The sequence below is a fragment of the Nicotiana attenuata genome, unplaced genomic scaffold, assembly GCF_001879085.1.
Source record: "Nicotiana attenuata strain UT unplaced genomic scaffold, NIATTr2, whole genome shotgun sequence".
NCBI classification, from domain to species: Eukaryota; Viridiplantae; Streptophyta; class Magnoliopsida; order Solanales; family Solanaceae; genus Nicotiana; species Nicotiana attenuata.
Genome location: NW_017671525.1, coordinates 12,538 through 24,596, shown reverse-complemented (window position 1 = coordinate 24,596; position 12,059 = coordinate 12,538). Strand labels below are relative to the sequence as shown.

Genomic DNA, 12,059 nt, shown 5'->3' with positions numbered 1-12,059 from the left:
GTCGGCCCTTAGGCTTTTTACGTTGGGCCAATTCGGCTCCTAAAAACGGCTATAATTTTTCCCTCTTTTCGGCTAAAAGACTCGAAAAAATTTCTTTATGCCTTAGCATGTGTTCTTTCTACCCGTTAGGTTTTTTGAGGGTTCAATGATCGGAACCCAATTTTTCCTTAACTCGTTTGTGTTAAGATAATTTAAAACCTCTTGAGGCTTTTTCGAAGGCTGATATTATCGAAGCCTTTAAATTATTCAAGGGCTGATTTTATCGAAGCCGTTTTTTTGTTTGCTTTGCCGAGGGTAGCCTTATTTAACCGTTTTTTCGAAGTGCTTGAAGGCATTTATTTTATGGCGGAAGTCGGACGTCTCCGAGCCGTATTATTTCGGCCGTAGCCCTTTTATATAACTGTAGACTTTAATATGGCCGTAGCCTTCGGGCATGTCTCTTGGACTTGTTTCCTGATAACATTTCGAACTTGTTCGAAATGTTAGTCCCCGGGTGTGATAGCCTTGACCTGTATATTGGGGGGTGCCTCTTTGAGGTCTTATGATTTCGAACTCAAATAGCTCGAGTCGGTAGTCCCTGAGTGTTCGAGGTATGCTTGCACTTGGGTTAAGATAGCCCTTGGGCTTTTATGATCGAGTGAGGATTTGCTCGAACTCGAAGTAAAGTTAGCCCTTAGGCTTTATAAACAGTCCTCGAGTGGGAGTTTGCTCGAACTCGGGTTAAGATAGCCCTTGGGCTTGTGTATTTGTTACGGATTTCGGATGTCTTCGATCCGCATTAATTTGGCCGTAGCCTCTTTTAGTTCGAAACTTGCCCTTTGGGCTTATCTTTCATTTCACTTCGAGCTTTCCCGAAATGTCAGTCCCCGAGTGGGGTGGCCGTGGCCTGTAAAGTCGAGGATTGCCTTTAAGGTCTTATGGCCTTGAAATGTTAGTAGTTTGATTCCGTTTGTTTTTGGGACGACAGTCCTCAAGTATGGGGTCAGTTGTTCATATTTCCGTCGTGATCAGCCCTTAAGCCTGTTTACACAATAGATCAAGAGTATAAAATATGAAATTTTTCTAAAGGCAGAGGATATCTGCAAGGAAAAATACTTCTCTGAATAGATGATTATACATGCGCGCATGTTTGATGTTAGGGTACGAGTAACCTATACGGGCACGGGTCACCTGACCGTTTGACCCTTACAACATTTTCCTATCGAGACCCCGCTGTCACGAAGTGATTTCCTTGCAACAAAGTAGATATATGAGGATAATGCCCCCAGTACTCGAGGCTTATTGTAGGGAACCCCGGATACTGTTGAATAGCTCTAAGTTAGCACGAAAAATGGTTGCCTCGTTAAAAACCTTGTCGGAAAAACCCATTTGGGAAAAAACCGGTCTAAGGGAAAAAGAGTGCAACACGTTCTTTAAGATCCAAAGCTTCGTGCCGATCCTTGTCGATAGCCTGCAAGTGTTAGTCGAAAAAATAGAAAGGATTGGACTGGGGTCGTACCTTTATTCGGATTTTGGATACTTAATGTGATCTTCCTTGGCATCAAGCCCCCGTGAATTTCGACCTCGATCATTTCTCCTCTCATTTCATGCGAAACTTTACCCGGATCAGCTGCCTCTATGGTCTCCGTTGTATGGTTGATATTGATCTCTATTCAACCTCGGCCCTCGATCGATATCCCTTTTGATCCTATTCAAGGACCTTCTAGGATAAACGGACCCCGAAGGAGTCCCCAGTTGATCATCCTCGACCCTAATCTTTGACTGATACTGATTATGTACGTCGGCCCAAGTGACAGCCGGGTACTCGATTAAACTTTGTTTCAATCGTTGTGAAGCTATGGAACTCCGAGTGTTGAGATCTTGAGTGAAAGCTTGAACAGCCTAGTCATCGGTGACAGGAGGCAAATCCATTCTCTCCGCTTGGAACAGAGATACGAATTCCCTGAGCATCTCGTTATTTTTCTGCCTTACCTTGAAAAGGTCCGACTTCCTTGTTGCAATTTTTATGGCTCCGGCGTGTGCCTTTACAAAAGAATCTGCAAGCATAGCAAATGAATCAATAGAATTAGGGGGTAAGTTATGATGCCATATTAAGGCACCCTTAGATAGAGTCTCCCCGAATTTCTTCAGCAGTCAGATTCGATTTCATCGTCTTCCAAATCATTTCCTTTTATGGCACATGTATGAGAGGTAACGTGCTCATTGGGGTCCGAGGTTCCGTTGTATTTAGGTATATTGGGCATCCTGAACTTCTTTGGTATGGGCTTTGGAGCCGCACTCGGAGGGAATGGTTTTTGCACAAACTTTTTGGAGTCCATTCCTTTTAATATCGGTGGTGCCCCCGGAATCTGATCGACTCGAGAATTGTAGGTCTCCACCTTCTTGTCGTTAGCCTCGATTTTCTTTTCTCCCGACTCTGTTCTCTAAGTAAGCTCCTCGAGTATTCTCACTATAGCAGGGTCAGTTGTCGAAATATTGTCACTTGATCTTTCGAGCACTGGCTCGGTACGGCGAGTAGCCTCTTGTTCGACCCTATTCGGTGCCATGTGCTGATTTTGCAACTGTGCTATGGCGTTTTGTTGGGCTTGCAACATTTCAAATATAACTTGGAGATTGACACCTTCGTCTCCCCTGCCCTGAGTACCTCGACCGTTAGTTCAACCCTCTCTGCGTACGCTTCCATCGGGGTCCCCGCCTAAGTCCGTATTCAGAGCAATATGCGAACCGACATCGACCGGGTTGACGGGTGGTGCTCCTCCGAGGTCAGCTTTTGGCACCTCGATTCCTGGAGCTATAATATTCTCGTTCTCTCCATGGAGTCCAAGAGCGTTGTCACCCTGAGTGGCTGTGTTTTGTGAGTTTGACATGGTTTATCCTGAAAACAAAATACTTGACAAGAAACAAGCGTAAAATAGTGTGTTATACCAGAATTAACATTAAACAATCACTATTATCCTTAGCCCCACGGTGGGTGCCAAACTGTTTACATCGAAATATAAGTAACAATTAAACTTGTAATGTGGTTATAAGGATACGTGATCTAATTCAATGCCAATTGATAAATAGCTAGATAAATAAAGGAATTAGACGATTTGAATGGATCAAACCCGTGTAATTGCAAGTTACTGACCCCGATCTAGATTAGACTCGAGATCAAGTGCCAAGAACAGTAAGAGTAACAAGAATAGTATGAACAATATGAATAGTAAGAACGGCCAGGAATTAAGAGTAAGTAAAAGGGCAGAGTGCTTGCATTTATTAGTAGTAACGTAAGAGATAATTCGTGTATGATGATAATGGTGATGATATCCCCCTACAAATGAACAGGGTTCCTCTTTATATAGCAGAGGAGTCCTAAATAGGGTATGACTCTAATTTCGGAAGTAAAATACATGATTGATATCATTAACCGTTAATGGTTCTACCGGTTCCCGAGATTCCCGCCGAGATCGGTGGTCGATCGCGGATATGTCGCGATCCTGTTACTGTAGTGTCGATTTAGCCTGATCTCGATCCCTTAGTCTTTATATTCTCTGTGCCCGAACTTGCTTCGATATCGGCTTACTCTCGTGACATACCCTCGAACCCGTAGAATTGGGTATCCTCGATTTTTTACGGTATACAGCTATAAAAGAAAAAAAAAATGAACTGATATTGATAAAAAGAAAGGTAATAATAATAACAGGTGATGTTGATGTGCTGATGTTAACCTAGTATATGTATGTATAAGCAACGTCCTAGGTAATGTTTAATTAGGACTAGTGGAAAGAAGAATCTCTTAACATGAAATTTAATATTGTATATATAATGTTTGATTTTATTTTACTTTTTCACATAAAACTTAGAATTATGTATACAAAGAATATAATATGGGTCCAATTATTCTTTTCAGCATAACTACTAATTGCATAAGTTATGCCAAATTTTATGAATTGTTTTACCTAGGATAAAACACAGAAATAGAATGTGGTGATGAGTAATACATTGTTTATACTCCCTTCATCCCGTTTTAACTGTTGCTTTAATTATTTTTACGTCCATTAAAAAAATAATAAATACAAGATATAATTTACTAAGTTACTCATATTAAATATTATTTGAGAATTAAACATTATTAAAAAAATTACTAGTAGTTCTTTTATATTAAAGGGTATTGTTAAAAAAATTAACAATTTTAGTCTTGCATACCTAAAGTGACAATTATTTTAGAACAATTCATTTGAGTTAAAGCACAACTAAGATGAGACGGAGGGAATAATAACAAAATGATAAAAATAACTGATATTTCATCTCTGTTAAGTAAAGATATATTTTTTTACACTATACGTTGTTTAATTTTTTTTTATTAACCTGGTAAAAAGTGATACCCCACGCATCAGCGATATCCATAATTGAGTGCAGTAGTATGTATATTTAAAATGAAAATGTTAATTTTATAAAGCTTAAAGAAGGGCAGGTGTAATATTCCGCGTCCAATGGTTGCTACTATAATAACTCGCCACTTGTCATTCAACTCTGTTTTAGGGGGCCGTTCATGGACTCCCTTTAAACGGTTTTTCTAGCAGTCCGTCATTCTCGTAGCCGTAACTGTTCTCCTGATTCTTTTTGTATTTCTCCGTACACGTTAAAACTGTTGTAAACAAATTATAGCAAAGCAAAAACTTGAAACCATGTGGAAAACTTCATGTTATTTGTTGAAACGGACGGTTACATCAGCTGCAATTAGGGCAAACAAGAATAGAGGATTAATTAATCAACATGGATGGTTTAACGAGTCGAGCCGGATTATGGGTGGGTATTATTTCAGTTCGGGAGGAGAAAAGAAGAATGGGAATGGAGGATTAATTAGTCAAGAGGAAGCAAAGAGATTGATGAGATTGGTGAATGTGGAGGAGCTGAAGACGAGGTTAGGGATGGAGAGTAAAGAGGTTATTGGGTATTCGGAGTTACTGAGAGTGTGTGAGAATATTGGTTTGGCGAAAACACAAGGCCAGGCTGTGGCTTTTGCAAAAGTGCTTGATGAGGCTGGGGTAATTTGGCTTTTCAGAGATAAAGTTTATCTTCACCCTAATAAGGTATTTTTCTCTTTTAATTTCACCCCTTCTTAATATATAGATTTTCTTTTTTGCCCACACGGAGTCGGTTGGAACCCGACTAATTCGAAGATAAAATGCTCCCTACCAAATGAGACTTCAATGGATGAGACATCTGATTAAGGACGAAAGATACGATATGTATGAATGTATTTTCATTCTTTTTTTGTATGTGGGATAGTGGGAAAAGGGGTTTGATTGCCTTGTATATGATTTATGATTTAATGTATCTTCTATCTGTTAAATCATGAAAAGGGAGATATTTTGAGCAGAGTTACCATGGAAAGTAGTCTTTTGCGCGAACATTTGGCGTTTGATTGAAAGGGGAGGCGGTGGTTGGCGGATCTGGGAAGCTTGATTTCTCAAACTTGGTCACTTAGAAAGAATTTAGAGAACTCTTCTTAGTTAGAGTACTCTTGGTTATTATAATTTGCAGAAAAATGTAGTATACATTTGACTAATACTTAGTTAGTTTATATATATGTCCAGGTAGTTGATGAAATAAGAAGGGCAGTGCCTCTAGCACTTCTACCTGAAGATGATCCTACAAAAGATGAGCTAAAGAATCTGCTGGAGAAGAAGGATAAAATTGATGAGGTTGCACATAAGCAGGTGCGTCGCATTTTGTGGACTGGATTGGGGGCTGGTATTTTACAGATTGGGCTCTTCTTCCGCCTTACCTTCTGGGAATTCTCTTGGGATGTAATGGAACCAATTACATTTTTCACTACTAGTACTGGTTTAATACTCGGATATTTTTACTTCCTCATTACTTCTAGAGACCCAACATATCAAGATTTGTTGAAGAGGCTTTTCCTTGCAAGGCAGAGGAAGCTCATCAAAAAGAATAATTTTGATATTCAGAGGTTTGTGGAGTTGCAAAGGAAATGCAAATTACCCCTCAATGGACAAGCATCGCTCAAACATCGCTTAGGGATACAACTGCAACCGGAAGATCTTTTACATGGTCACTGAAGGCAAACCAGATTGTTTTGGAAGAGAAGTGAAATCTTTTTTGGGGGAATTCAGAAAATAGTAACCAACCAAATACCTTTTTAGAAGAAAATTTTTCTTAGAGCTGTACAAATGGGCATGTATTCTTCAACATCTTCCTTCAAGGTAGACTTAGAAAGAAGTAATTCTTGACCATCATATTTCCATTAACCTTACAAATCTCATATGTTAGCTTGTTATCTTGAAATTGTATGTAGAGTCTGATGTTATACATTCGATTTTCAATTTTTGTTGTTCCACTAGTGATAATGTAGCTCGTAATATCGAAAAATTGGGAGAAGATTGCAAATAATATACTCGTGCTTGCATAAATGCTTCTTATACTAGATTCTTTGTTGGTGGGATAAGAGGGTTAGCTAAATTTACTCTTTTATTAATTGACAACTAGTAATATGATGAAATGACTAACGGAGTTCGGATTATTACCTTTCTGTAGGAGAAGGTATCAAATATGTAAGAAGCGGACACATCTCTTCTTATCTTTTCTTGATTTATCTTTCCTCAGTGTCTTCTTCAATAAAGACCTCATTGTCTTCTTCATACATAAGCTTGACTAAGGATTTGCAAATGTGAGGAATAGGCTTCGGGACAACCAAACCATTTTTTTTACGGTCTTTGGCCCATTTTCGATCAGCTTCTGTGGGCTTGAATCCTAGGCCTAAAGTGCCTCTTTTTTCGTAAGCCATGATGGGCTCAGTGATGCCTTGCAGAGATGCCCCTAGCCTTTTTCCTAGTTTGTACCATTTTTCAACATCTGGGTGGCTATCATGACAGATGTAGTAGATAGGCAAGGTTCAAGCAGTGCGGTCCCCTCTTCGCATCTATCAGCGACTACTATGTCGAAGGCATGGTAAACAATAGATTCGCTGCCCTTTCTGGCTTCGAGGCATGGGATTGAGGGGTCTTTATATACTGAGAGCTCATCCTTCTCGTGGACAACTATTTCTTGGTTGTCATGCTCAAAGGAGCATTGTGGGCCTACGGTCTTCCAAGGAGTGATTTTTAATCCTTGAAGGGTGGAGAGAGGGAAAATATTGACCCCTGAGTCGCCGTCAATCATCTCTATTCACGTAATGCTCCTAGCACTTGACGGTCACGTGAAGGGCTCTATTATGACTGCTCCATGAACAGGCAATTCACTCTCACTGAAAGATATCTTGTTTACTTCAAAGAATCGTTCGTCCATTCTCTCTAATTGGCTCATTGTTGCTGAATCTAGGACATATCCCTCATTCAAGGTTTCGATCAGCACCTTGGAGTGTTCATCTCAGCTCAGTAGTAATGACATGAGAGAGGTTTGAGATAGAGTCTATCTGAGTTGATCCACTATATAGTATCCGGGGACCTTCATCTTTTTATATAATTGTTCCGCTTCTTCATCAGTAACATGCTTCTTTAGAGGCATCTGGTTATCCCGATTCTACTTTGCCTTTCTCAACTCTTCTAGTGTATAGTACCTCCAGACCGAGTCATCTCATTGACATCTTCCGCGACCTCTTTCCCTTTATATGTGACTACAGTCTTGTTGTAGTTCTAAGGGATTGTCTTGGTATCTTTTATGAGGATCTGGGGTGCAGGACTGATCACCACAAGCTTTGTCAGCCTTTCAAACATTCTTGAGCATCGTGCAATCTTTGGTGGCCCTCTAAAGACATATAATTTTGGCACATTTAGAGTGAAATTCTCTTTATTTTCCGCCTTGGGAACACTCAAAGTGAGTTGCTCTTTGCTTGATGCCTTCGAAACATACAATACTAATTTACCTTTAGGCACCGACTCAATTCTTGTTTTGAGCTTTGGATGATCGGAGTTTCCTTCTTGGCTTCTGCAGTTGCTTTTGATTTTTCTTCGGGAGAAGTAAGGGCCACTATAGATTTTTAAGTTGGCATGAATTCCTTATCACCACATATCATGCCAATCACAGGCCCATTATTGTGAGCATGTAAATGATTGTTGGTAACATTGGGAGCCTCCTCTTCTCGGATCACAATAGCTTTTATCTCAATCAGGTCTTCCACAGCCCTCTTTAAGGTCCAAATATTTTCAGTATCATGACCTACAGCCTCTGAGTGAAATTCACTTGCATCTTCTCTGAACGATAGGGAGTCGTGGTCTGCCTTTTTAGGAGCTGCTGGCTGCAACAAACCCAAGCGAGTCGATTTTTTTAAAAAGGCTGGAGTATGACTCTCCAATGAGAGTGAAATTGTTTCTTCTTTGAGGTTCCCTTGTGCGGGGATTGTACTGTGGGACATTTGGCTAAGGATGAGGGTTGTGTGGGGCCTAGTAATTTGTATTTTGGGGACGTAGATTTCTAGAAGGTGGAGTTCTCATCTACTGATTTGGTGGCTATGTGTAGGATTGTGCGTTCATCATCGCGTATTGCGGTGAGGCCATAACATAGTAAATTTCTTGGTGGGGATAGTAGTGTTGTGGTGCTTTGGTTTGCATGTATGAGTGGCTGGGGAATCCCCAAATTCCCCTGGAACTTGAATCCATTATAGCTCCTTCTTCTGTATTCTTCTTGTTAGCCGGGCTTCTTGAGTCGTTTTGACTGGCTTTAGATGTGGCTTTGAGCGCGGCTTGGCTCATAATCCTTCCAGTATTTAAAATATTTTCCACCATCTCACCTATTTTGATTTACTTGGAAAAATGTTTGCCCATGGTGGACATCATATTTTTGAAATAGTCAGCTTCTCGAGTTCGGAGGAAAACAATTATTATTTCAGTTTTATCTATGGTTGGCTTGACCCTTGTCGTTTGTTCCCTTTACTTTACGGCATACTCACGAAAGCTTTCTGTAAACTTCTTCTTCAAGTTTGATAGTGAGCTGCGGTCAGGCGCAATATCGATGTTGTATTGGAATTGCCTAACAATGTCCCGAGCCAGACCATCCCACACGTGCCAGTGCGAGATCTCCTAATCTATGTACCATTTTGAGGCGACCCCAATTAAGCTTTTACCAAAGTAAGCCATTAGCAATTCTTCTTTACCCCCGGCTCCACTTAATTGATTGCAGTACCTCTTTAAGTGAGCAATGGGATCACCATGCCAATCATACTTTTCAAATTTTGGGGTTTTGTGTCCAGGAGGCAAGTGCACATAGGGGAACATGCAAAGGTCAGCATAAGACACACTCAGCTGGCCGCTCAGACCCTGTATGTTTCGCACACTTGTTGATACCCAATTTTTTCCCTATATATTTTTAAACATGCAAACTACTTTCAAAATATCATGAGCATGCCTATATAAGTATGCCCAAATGTTTTACTATTTTTTCTTAATTTTTAAGGATTTTTAAATCAATTTATTGCCCTATTTTATCCAGAAAAACCCAATAATTATTCCCAAAATTATAATTTTTGGTGATTCATTTATTGGATTTTCATATTTATATTAAAATGTGGCTAATATAATTTTTACATATTTTTACAAATTTATTTAGTATTTTTAAAGTTAAAATTGCATAAAATTATAATATTAGCCTCTTTTAGATTTAATTGCGTTTATGTCTATAAAAATTGAGTCCAGTATTTTTAATTTGATAATTATGTACTATTAGCCATTTTAGTACCTTTAATTTATTTTCAGAAATTATTTTACTATTTTTTATAAATCAAATAGGGAAAAGTGGCTATTTAAATGTTAGCCCATTTTTATTTCAATTTTAGCCTTATTTGGCACCCCATTTAAACCCAATCTGAGGCCCAATTACCCCGACCCAATTCCAAATTAATCCGACCCAAACCCATCTTCATAACCCAACCCGGATCCCCTACCTAATCCTAGCCGTTGATCTAAATGATCAACGGCCAATATCGGCCCTTACCTTTTTTAAACTCAAACTACCCCCTAACCCTAACCATTTCACACACTCCGCCGCCTCTGAATCCCTTTCTCTCTCAAACCCCTCTCAAACCCAGCCACCGCCATCAAACTCCAACCCTGAAACCTCCCAAATCCATGGCTTCCAAGGCCATCGGAGGCCTGTATCCACCTCCTATAGCTTCTACATGTCCGGTTATCCTGGTTTCAAGGCTAGATCCTGGAAAGTTTGGTCCAGACCTTGGTCGTTTTCAGTTTGATTGTTCTCTGATCGTCTCTGACCTTTCTCCGGCCAGCCATGGCTATTCGAGTCTAATTCTTGACTCTCCTGCTTAGATCGATGGTTTTTCATAGCCTTTCTCACCATTTGGGTTTCTCCTGAAACCCTAACCTTCAAGGTTCTTCCGATTTCTTTTAGATCTGTGTTTGCTCTAAACTTCTAAACGTTTTTTTAAAAGTTTCTCCTAAAACTCTACCTTCAAAACCCTTTATCTTTTTCGATTAGGGTTTTTGCTAAGTTATCTCGAAGCTTTCTCTGATTTTTGACATGTTCTACTGTGTTTCCTTATGTCGTTCGTCTACTGGAGTTTGCATGTTTAAAAGCCTTAATTTCTTTTGAGGTTTCTGAATCTATTTTTTGTTAATATTTGTTTGATTTATCTGTTTTTCGTCCCTAGACTCGATTGGTGTTAAAAAACCCTAAGTTCGAGTTTTTGAGACTATTTGTTGTGTGATTTACTTGTTCGTCATCTTTGAGTTTGATTGGTTTCAAAACCCCTAATTTCTTTGGGGGCCTATTAGAACTTCTGAAGCTGTTTGTGCAACTCATCTGTTTGAAGTTGCTTGACTGGATTTGAAACCTTTTTATTTCAGCATTTGTTTCTTTATGTGATTTTGATTTCCTGCTATTATTGAAACTCGACTATACTTTTTCAGAAGGGCCTTTTTACTTAACCCTTTGCATGCTTCTGATACTCTCTCTTCTCTCTGTTACTAAGTTAATGAAATTGACCTATGTGACTACCATGTTTCGATAGTTCACTGTCTACTGACTATGTGATTGTTATTGCATGCTGCTTCTCTTTGCCATAGTTTGGCCTCACATGCCTAATGTTTATGCACTCTATTTATATGCTGAATTCCCCTCTTAAATGACCTTCAATTTTGGACTGATTTCAAACCATCCCTTGTGAAATTCCGATTGCACTTGTATGTTAAATAATTGATTCTTTCCTTGTTTCGCCTTACTGATTTCCCTGTTTCTTGGTCTAATTTGAACACTTTCCTGTGAACCTTCAATCCCTACTTTTCTACTTAATTTGATTAATTCCCTTACCTTGGTTATATTTGGTATTTGATTCTTACCGACCTTTCCTTGTTTAGAATCTGATGAACCTAGTCTCTATTACATCTTGTGTACTTGTACTATGCTGAAAATATTTCCTTATTTATTATATTTAGCCTTGTGTGATTTCTTTCCTTACTTAGTATTTGCATGATACCGTTTAAAGCTAACTCCTTAATTAAAGGAAGTACTTATACTGATTTGATTTCAATTAGCACATAGTTCCATATTACTGCTAAACTATGATTCTTGCCTTATTTTTCACCTGTTTTCAAACTATAAGTACCTTGCTCTCTCATTAACACAAAGACACGAACACTTTTGATTCAAAAAAAACTCACACTTACACTAAAAACACTCTCTCTTGCTTTACTACTTGCACTGTGACCTGTTTGAAAGCCAAAGCTATATTTCAAAGTCCTGCAGCTTTTCTTTACTACATTTTGCTTCTTTAAACTGGTATGTTCTAATTAAGTTTTCAGCACCAACAACAACTTGGTTACTTAAGGATTTTTGCTATCTAGTCTGCCTGCTGCTTGTATCTATTTCAGTATCTTTATTTAACATGCTGTAATTACTTTTCCCTTGTTCTGAATCAGTGCAGTATGAATCCTAAATCCCTACCCCAATCTGTTTGATGCTTATGGGTGGTTTGGGGCATGACAGCATCGAATATTGCTGAACATGACTCAAACTTGGTCCTCCTAGGATCATTACCTCTATGTTACCATTATATGTGTGTGTTCTAGTTGATTTACAGGTATGACAGCACCCCTGTTGCTGTG

The 12,059-nt window shown here is 39.1% G+C and overlaps 1 protein-coding gene across 2 annotated transcripts; it reads left to right on the top strand.

The window, feature by feature from the left end:
- The first annotated feature begins 4,479 nt into the window (after positions 1–4,479).
- On the top strand, positions 4,480–6,336 carry LOC109208800 (calcium uniporter protein 6, mitochondrial-like). Of its 2 annotated transcripts, XM_019371951.1 has the most exons (3): positions 4,480–5,075; positions 5,583–5,705; positions 5,873–5,964. In XM_019371951.1, exons 1-3 carry the CDS (start codon positions 4,671–4,673, stop codon positions 5,942–5,944), a joined length of 600 nt encoding a protein of 199 aa, XP_019227496.1. In that variant the 5' UTR covers positions 4,480–4,670; the 3' UTR covers positions 5,945–5,964. The 2 variants fall into 2 exon arrangements, with proteins under 2 accessions (XP_019227496.1, XP_019227495.1); XM_019371950.1 differs by having other exon boundaries at positions 4,484–5,075; positions 5,583–6,336.
- The last annotated feature ends 5,723 nt before the right edge of the window (positions 6,337–12,059 follow it).

Coding starts and splice junctions, on each gene's coding strand:
- LOC109208800 (XM_019371950.1), top strand. CDS start 4,671: ATGTGGAAAACTTCATGTTATTTGTTGAAACGGACGGTTACATCAGCT. Junction 5,076..5,582: donor TTTATCTTCACCCTAATAAG/GTATTTTTCTCT, acceptor ATATATGTCCAG/GTAGTTGATGAAATAAGAAG.